The sequence below is a fragment of the Vanessa atalanta genome, chromosome 10 (genome assembly GCF_905147765.1).
Source record: "Vanessa atalanta chromosome 10, ilVanAtal1.2, whole genome shotgun sequence".
Classification (NCBI taxonomy): domain Eukaryota; kingdom Metazoa; phylum Arthropoda; class Insecta; order Lepidoptera; family Nymphalidae; genus Vanessa; species Vanessa atalanta.
This window is the reverse complement of record NC_061880.1, coordinates 10002338-10010814: the sequence shown is the minus strand read 5'-3', so window position 1 is coordinate 10010814 and position 8477 is coordinate 10002338. Positions and strand designations below refer to the sequence as shown.

Here is an 8477-nt window from a genome sequence, read left to right as displayed (position 1 = left end):
ATAATAGCATTTTTAATTCATCTAAACGCCTGTGTTCATTTTTAAATTCCTACGATATGGATAACGTAGATAGTATTTGACAATGATGTATTGTTCTACAAAATCAATTGCTCTGCTGTAACTAGTTAAATAAGGAGAGACATCGAAGTGCAATCAAAAGTCAATTACAGCGGTATTTATTCATCCCCGCGGTCCGACGATGATTTATAGTTTCGCAGCGGGCTCTCGGCGCGCGCGCACTGTCGCGGCCGCTTTTAAAAATAAGCGCTTGCGCATACATTAATCAAGGCAATATTTGAACTGTCTTCTTTAAATCAACAAAATTATTTCAATTACATACTTTAAAACTCATCTTTTTACTCATCTTAAGTAAAGAAATTATGTTACTACAGAATTTATGGCAGTAAGTTTTGCAATAATTTTTTTCTAATACTTGTAGTTACTAAATTAGTTTCTGATGGACTAAAACAATGTGTGCGGTCAACCTATATCTCACCGACCACGGCGCGATCTTATCCCGCTTGATCAATTTAGATAAAATAAATATTTATACATTCGAATGTGGATGGGCGAATAAAGCAATTCGTTAAATTGATTATTACGATGATTTTTTTACTGCGCCTCTATTCAATCACTTTGATTTTAGATATGAGTTTATAATAAAGTTTCGATGATGTAATATATAAAAGACTGTGTATAAGCCTTTTGTGAGTATCAAATATTAGCTGAGATTACTATAACAATGAACCGAGGAATGTTTTTAGAAAAAAAATAAAATCATAAAGTAGACAAAAATATTAATTTATTTATACTCTGCATTTTGGAAGCGTAATAAATACGATTTTAATATTCTAAATAATAATTACATCACAAATTATATACTTATATTAAGAATAGCTATTTACAATTGACTAGGGTACATTTCAGTTCTTCGACATATTCAACATGATAATTTTCTATTTACAAAATATTATATCATTTCGTTTACATACACTTCTCACTTGTAATCATAGGGACAAACATAAGTACCTAAATTATCACAAATTAGTCGTTTTATCCTGTTTATATATACAGGATTTCTCAGGAACCTTACAACATTATGTATTCGGCATTATATAAAAAGGAATGTTTTGTTTTGTAACAAATAACATGGAAAAGTAGTTTTCTTGATGACAGTTTTAATAAACAGGTACTTTATTATTTAAATGCAATTCAATACTATTAAATAAACTATATTCAATGATAAGGTACTTGTAGTACTTGTAAATGGAAAGTAACATATGATAACAAAGGTTACAAACAACCTTTAATTCTTACTATATTTAGCATTCAGCACCAGCTTAATATCTTAATATTTTAATATGCAATTTAAAAAAAAACTACTTAAATTAGATTAATTAATATTTACATTTAGAATAAATCACATTTTGTTTATTATTTTATACAAAGTAAGTCTTTCTTACGTTAGTGGGCCGTGTATTTGACATAGGTATTTGTTGAGCGGGCCTAAGGGGCCGCTCCTCACACTGGTGGTTATCTATAGAGACATAACTATGATGATGAGGCAACCGGTCGTCCGGTCGGCCTTCACTACTGGCTACCGAGCACGTCTCGTCTTCCGTACTTCGGGCGGACACCTCAGCACTGGCACTAGTTGAGTGCATTGGACTCGACATCATTAGAATAGGAGGTGCCATCCCGTATTTATACCACGGATCATGGGAAGTCGGAGGTGCGGTATACCTCAAGTTCCCGTGCCTTCCAAACCCCTCCCTGTTACCGGTTTTCATATTATTCGCATTATGCAGCGTCCGATTAGGTAACGTAACGTCAACGTCAGGCAACCAAAAATTTAGTTTCTCCCAACAGTTCTTTTCACCCCACACGATCACTGTACACGTTTTAAGCAACACTTTTAAATCTGGATCAATGTTTATGGCACTTAAGTCAATAGTCACGAGGAATATAATTTTTTGACGTATGTGTCTAACGTTCACTGAATTAATCGCACTTTGAACTGCCGCTTTCGACTCTGGATTATACCACTCTTGTTGTAAAAAGTTTATAGATAATACTATCACAAGTCTTTTTGAACTCTCGGCTGCACTAACTAAACTATCACTAGAGCGTCTCTCGATTAATTGTAAGTCTCTATGCTGCAGACACAAAGTGTGACCCGAATTCTCTAATTCGGAGCTTACGGCGCGTGTAACGAAATCTTCATCTCGCAAGTTGTAAACAAAGAATGCATCGAAACGTTTATTCTTGTTATCGTTTACATCTTTTGACGCCGAACTGAATACTCGTACACCGTATTTTGAGTGCATCCATAATTTAAAATCTTCACGAAACATATAAAGTAGCGCACACATTAAAAACAACACTATTATTAATATTATCACCACTACAATATAAGGGATATAATTTTCGACCCCATCCTTAGTTTCAATAAATAACCGATCTAAAGTTTCCGTCCCTGTTTCCTCTGTCGTGGTCTCAGTTTTACATTCCTTAGTTACGGTCGCTATAGTTTTATTCATCGGTTGGCCATGAGCAAAGTAGCACATCATGTTCTCGGTATCCTTTGATTTTTTTATTAGCCATTGATTCAACGGAGCAACGTCTTTACAATCGCACACCCAGTTATTCCCTTCTACAGAAACACGGGTGCGAGGGTTATTGTCCGTGATGACTCTCCAAGGCATATAATCAACATATCCGTTATTGTCTAGATTTAAAAATTCTAGAGATGGTAGATAGTTAAAAGTATCGTTTTCTATTACTCTAATTTTGTTATCTTGTAAATATAACTCGTTGAGATTTTGAAGTCTTGTGAACTGGGTATTTCTTAACACTTCTAAGTTATTGTTTTCTAAATGCAGAACTCTTAACGATTCAATCCCGTTAAACGTTCTGTTTTGTATTGTATTGATGTTGCTGTTATTGAGATACAAAACTTGCAATCGTTTTTTACCGATAAATACATGATTTCCTAATTCTTTAAGAAGGTTTCCATCTAAATAAATTTCGGTGGCATCCATTGGTATTTGTTCTGGCACGTGATCGTAGCCAGCACTCGAACAATCGACTACGTTCGAGTTCCAAGTGAGATCATGATAACATGAACACTTATCTGGACAAGTCATCTTGCAGTCACAAGCATCAAAATCACAACAATGGCACAGGGTGAAGCAGTGAGAATCATACTCACATAAAAATTCGGAGGACTTAACTTCGAGTAAAAGCATATCCGAATTGCTCCGTGAATGTGTTAAAGAGCATCTTACACTTTCTAAATCCATTACCCTGGGTCGTTGTCGGAGGTCACTTAATTGGTTAATTCTCTGCAGCCATTCCATTGTACAATCACACTCAAAAGGATTCTCGCTTATATAAAACTCTGGTAAATCTTTGTCTTCTGGAACAGACGATATTGCAAATGCACCAACGTCTAAGGTTTTTATTTTGTTATAATAAAGCATCACTTTGTTTAAGTTGTACTTTTGCAAGAAGGTACCAGGATTTATTTTTTCAATATGATTATTATTTAAAACTGCAGTTTCAATGCTACTGGGAAATGAGAATTCATCAATGCTTCGAATCTTGTTATTGCTGACATCGAGCATTTTAACATTGCATGTCTCTTTCACACCATAAGTATCTTCAAGCTTCTCTATTTTGTTTTCGTGCATATCTAACCATTCGAGGTTGGTTGGTATGTGGCTGTAGTCAAACCAAAGTAACTCATTATTTGATACATTTAACCATACAAGGGGCTGTGTATTCGTAAATATGCCTTTTAAATCTACTAATTTATTTCCATCCAACCCGATTGCTTTTAACTGCATGTTTGATGCGAATGCTCCATCATCTATTTGATCGATGTTGTTGGAAGCCAAATTTAATATTTGTAAAGATGGCAACGCAGAAAATGTATCTTTTGAAATTTTTTCGATTTTATTTCCAACAAGACGTAAGCCATATAAATCATCTAAGCCCTCGAATTGCATTGTTGTTACTTTTGTAATCCTATTCATCCCTAAGTCTAGAGATGTTAAAAATCGTAGTGTTTTTATGGCATCTGGTACTTCCGATAATTGATTTCCACTTAAACCTAAATCGTGAAGTTTCGTTATATTTTCAAATGAACGCAAATCCACTTTATTGATTCTGTTTCCATCAAGAAATAATTGATTCAATACATATAAATTTGAAAAATGATTACTGTCAACTTCTATTATGTTATTATGCGCCAAAGAAAGAGAATGAAGGTTTTTTAAATTAGAAAAAGCGCCGTCTGCTATTCGCGCAATGTTATTAAACTCTAAACTTAAAAACTGAAGATTATTTAAATCTTGAAATAGCAGTGCATCTATTTTTGTTATTCTGTTATGTGATAGGTTCAAAACTATTAGTCGAACCAAGCCCGAAAATGTATCTCTGTTGACCCATTCACTTGTTAATTCATTAAAAGATAAATCCAGTATTTGTAATTGGTCCAATCCTTCCAATAATCCAGGTGCAAGTACACTTAATGAGTTATTGTTTAAATAAATTTGCTTGATATCTCTCGAAGATTGAAACATTTCTGGGGGTAAAGCGGTTAATGCATTCGTTGATAAATTAAGAATTTGCAAATCGCTTAGTCCCACAAAAGCTCGATCCGCTACATTCGATATTCTGTTGTTCTGCATAAATAACTTCTGAAGTGCGCGTAAACTTGAAAGGCCGTTATCGGGCAAAGCACTGATTTCATTATAGGACATGTCTAAAGTTTCCAATACAGTATTACAAGACTTTCCAGGCGCAGTTGGACCATTGCCCCAATCCGAGAAGCCTAAATTCGAAATATCCTGCAATCTGTTTTGTGTTATATTTAATTCTTTCAAATTATACAACGGGCAAAATATCTCAGAGGGTAAAATCCAAATATTATTGTCTCCTAAGTCCAAGTTTCTCAAATCAGTTAACCCTCGAAAAGAATCACGGTGAAACTCCATAGACATAGCTGACCAATCCGTATTATGTGTACGAATAGTTAAACTCCGTAAACCACTTAGCGGCGACAACACAGCCGACGGCACGTATCTTATCTTACATGATTCGATTCTCATTTCTTTTAAATTGTGAAATCTTGACAGAAGTTCAGTTCCCTCCTCTTTTCTTCTGCCAACATCCAATGAACTTTCAAAGAAAAGCACATCCGTGCAATGTAGATCCAGTGAAGTAATTCGCTGCGCCTGCGAAGTGCTAAGTCCAGCCAGCAAGTCGGTGGCGCCTGCGGCGGTACGGAGCGAGCACGCGAGTTGCACTCGCGTGGGCTCGCCCGCACCACCCGATACACGCTGCCACTCGCACTCCTGCGGCGCCTCCGCCACTCGACTCGTCAAAGACGCCCCACCAGCACCCAGGCACATCCAACTCCACGCAGCATACCACACAGTTAATAATCCAAATGACAACATTTCTAACAACTAACTTAAAAACTGTCACTAATTAATACGTCACTATTTCGTTCAGTATATACGCGCACATCTCTACGCTAGTCCGGATGCAATCGGAAAACTTAACGAATTTCCCGTCAAACTTGTTTCGAAGTACGACACATAACGGCCAACTCGCGCACATAAAGGCGCTACAACACCGCTCTCGCCAACGAGTGAGAAGCGACTGAGTGACGGCGTGCATGAAGCTAGTTGAGCGACGGCCAGCGGCGCGCTCCCCGCGCTCACGCTCCTCCCCCGACAAAGACGTCCGATACCACTTTCTCTGTTCTTTCAAAAGTTCACAACGGCAACAAGTTGCTCACCGCAAGATTGGCATGAACAGGAGCGCGCTTCGCGAGCTTTTATAAACATACTTCTTACTTTATTTGTTTTACTTAATCGTAAAGTTTCAATTTAACATTTGATCTTCCACTTTTTGGTAAGAAAGTGGTCTACATAAATAAGTGACATCTTTAACAAAAAGTACTCTAATATACGTCAATAAAATATGCAACGAAATATATGTCAGATTAAAATGTATAATATTTTGCTTAGATACATCGGCGGAATTAATTCAGGAAACTGTCTACTTTCCCACGTATATAATTCTATATAACACTATAGGATATGATAATGTTATCAATTTTAACGCACATATCAATGAAATCATATTCAGTCATTTCCTTTGTTTTATATTTCTGGTAAATACCTGTGCAAATGACGCATTTACTCGTATTAGCGATAACCCTTTCTTATCAGTAACTCCCACGACCGCTTTTGTGACATCACCGCTTAAGAGTTTCCTTCCACATTTCATAGAACAACTCTTCCTTAAGACATAAATGGATGCCTTCGTTACTTAGCTAATTAATACTATATTGAAACAAATATATGCATTTCAGTACAAAGGAAAGTTTACACTGACAGGTGAAATAATAATATACATTTAAACTTATTTCTTGTAGAATCGAAATGCGCTAGAGGTTTAAGGGAAGACTCCGGATTCAAACCCGAGCATGCACCATGTGGTTAATTTATTTTTATAATTCATCCCGCGGTCGGTGGTAAAGAAATCACGCCGAAACCTGCGTAAGATGAAATAGTGCATGTGTAACCAATTCGCATTGAAAACCAAACCAAGCACCATGCCGGAATAAGCTTAAAGCCTCAAATAAGACCATGCCTAGCATTGAGACATATGCACAGATTGCTACTTTTTTGCTTTAATTTCCGTTATGATTTAATTTACTATAAATGTCTACACTATACATAATATTATCCCTGAAGTTATTCATACTGCACTTTTTTAAGGGAACATAACATTTAGTACCACAGGTACTTAAAATACCACCATTCCATCACAAAAGCTTTATTCCGGCTTCAAATTCTTTCATAGGTATTCGAACTCTGGCACTATTAATCCATTGAGCCTTTATAATTACTAACAAACCCTTTTACAGCAATTTTCCAATAACACAAATAAAAAAAATGTCAATCAGATAAAATAAGGAGTAAACGGGTACAATAGTAAGTGCATAGTAATTGCACTTCAGGGTAAATGCTGTCGGGAACTTAAAAGACTTTTATAGGCACTTAGTGTTAAGCTGAACAAAGGTTACTAATCAAAAGACCCTTCACTTCGCGAATACTGAAGGATATAATGAAAAATATTCATATATTACAAAAACAAGAGCACTTTTGTGAAATCATTTTTTTTTTTATATAAAAAATATATTTCCATTCGTATAAATTCGTATAAATTAGGAATAAAGTTTGCCATAAGCATAGGTATACATAGAAAAAAAAACGAAATGTGTTTAATAATAATTGTAACTAAGTTTTCAATTTAAATTACATCTAATATATCGATTGTTGTATGTGTTTGTTTCGCTAATTATAGTTGCGGCACGCTATGATGGCCGTTTTGACGTTTGCCCGCTCATGAAGTTTCGTATTTAATAAATAGTTACATCAAAGGACCAAATTGTTGTTCTTTATTGTCAATAGTGACGTGCAGTTAGTCATAAAATTTATCGAATGTGATTTCTAAACTACATATATTAGGGTACCGCGAAGATAACTTTTTTATTTATTTTTTTGCGTAAACGTGTACGTCACACTCTCACACTCGACCTCGTAGTTATATTTTTGTTGAGAGTAAATATTTTATCTATTTTATATATTATTTATTTTATTAAATAATAATATAATTATTGAATATATTATATCGATAATAAATTTACATTTCACATCACTTTTTTAATGTGTCAAAACGGCCATCGTATCTTGCCGCTAGAATAGTTGATTAATATTATTGAGATGGTTTTAAGAATCAGCATTATTAAACACAACCTTACCATGTAGTTAACAAACAACAATACATAAATAATACAAAGTAGATCTTTTTTTTTTAATATTATCAACATTCCTAAGTATTATTCACAATAAACACTAAATCAAATTTTTAACTTAGTACGATACTAAACAGTGTCGTTAGACGCTTCATCAGGTGGCGAAGACGCCCTTTCATTCAGGAAGCTGTAAATCACGGAGTTAGACTCTTAACTAATGCACCAACCACGCTTGAACTGTCGCTTACACTACAGCATGACAGTATCTTGATTACATGAACAAATAGAAATGAATGAGGTAACAGGTTTCTCTAGAAATTGTAAAACTAACCAATTATATAATACTAGATGTGGCCCGCGGCTTCGCTAAGGAGTTTGTCGCAAGTTGTTAAGCATAAAGAATACTGCCTGTGTGCTTCCTTAGAGTTCAAGGTTCATATAGAAATCCATGAAATTCTATGCAGTGTTTTGACTGTGAAAGGGCAACAAATAGACAGACAGGCAGAGTTTCGCATTAATAATATAATTGTAAATGAATGACGGTTACATTTTATATCTTTATCGCTGGCATGGCTTTTATTTCTATTTCTAGCGAGAGAAAAAATATTGCTATGTTTCGGTTTGAGGATTTAGTGAGCCG

At 35.2% G+C, this 8477-nt stretch overlaps 1 protein-coding gene across 1 annotated transcript; it reads right to left on the bottom strand.

Annotated features, from left to right (window-relative positions):
• Nucleotides 1-791: 791 nt before the first annotated feature.
• On the bottom strand, nucleotides 792-5609 carry LOC125067008 (toll-like receptor 6). Its single transcript, XM_047675373.1, has one exon. It carries the CDS (start codon nucleotides 5463-5465, stop codon nucleotides 1440-1442), a length of 4026 nt encoding a protein of 1341 aa, XP_047531329.1. The 5' UTR covers nucleotides 5466-5609; the 3' UTR covers nucleotides 792-1439.
• Between the last annotated feature and the right edge of the window lie 2868 nt (nucleotides 5610-8477).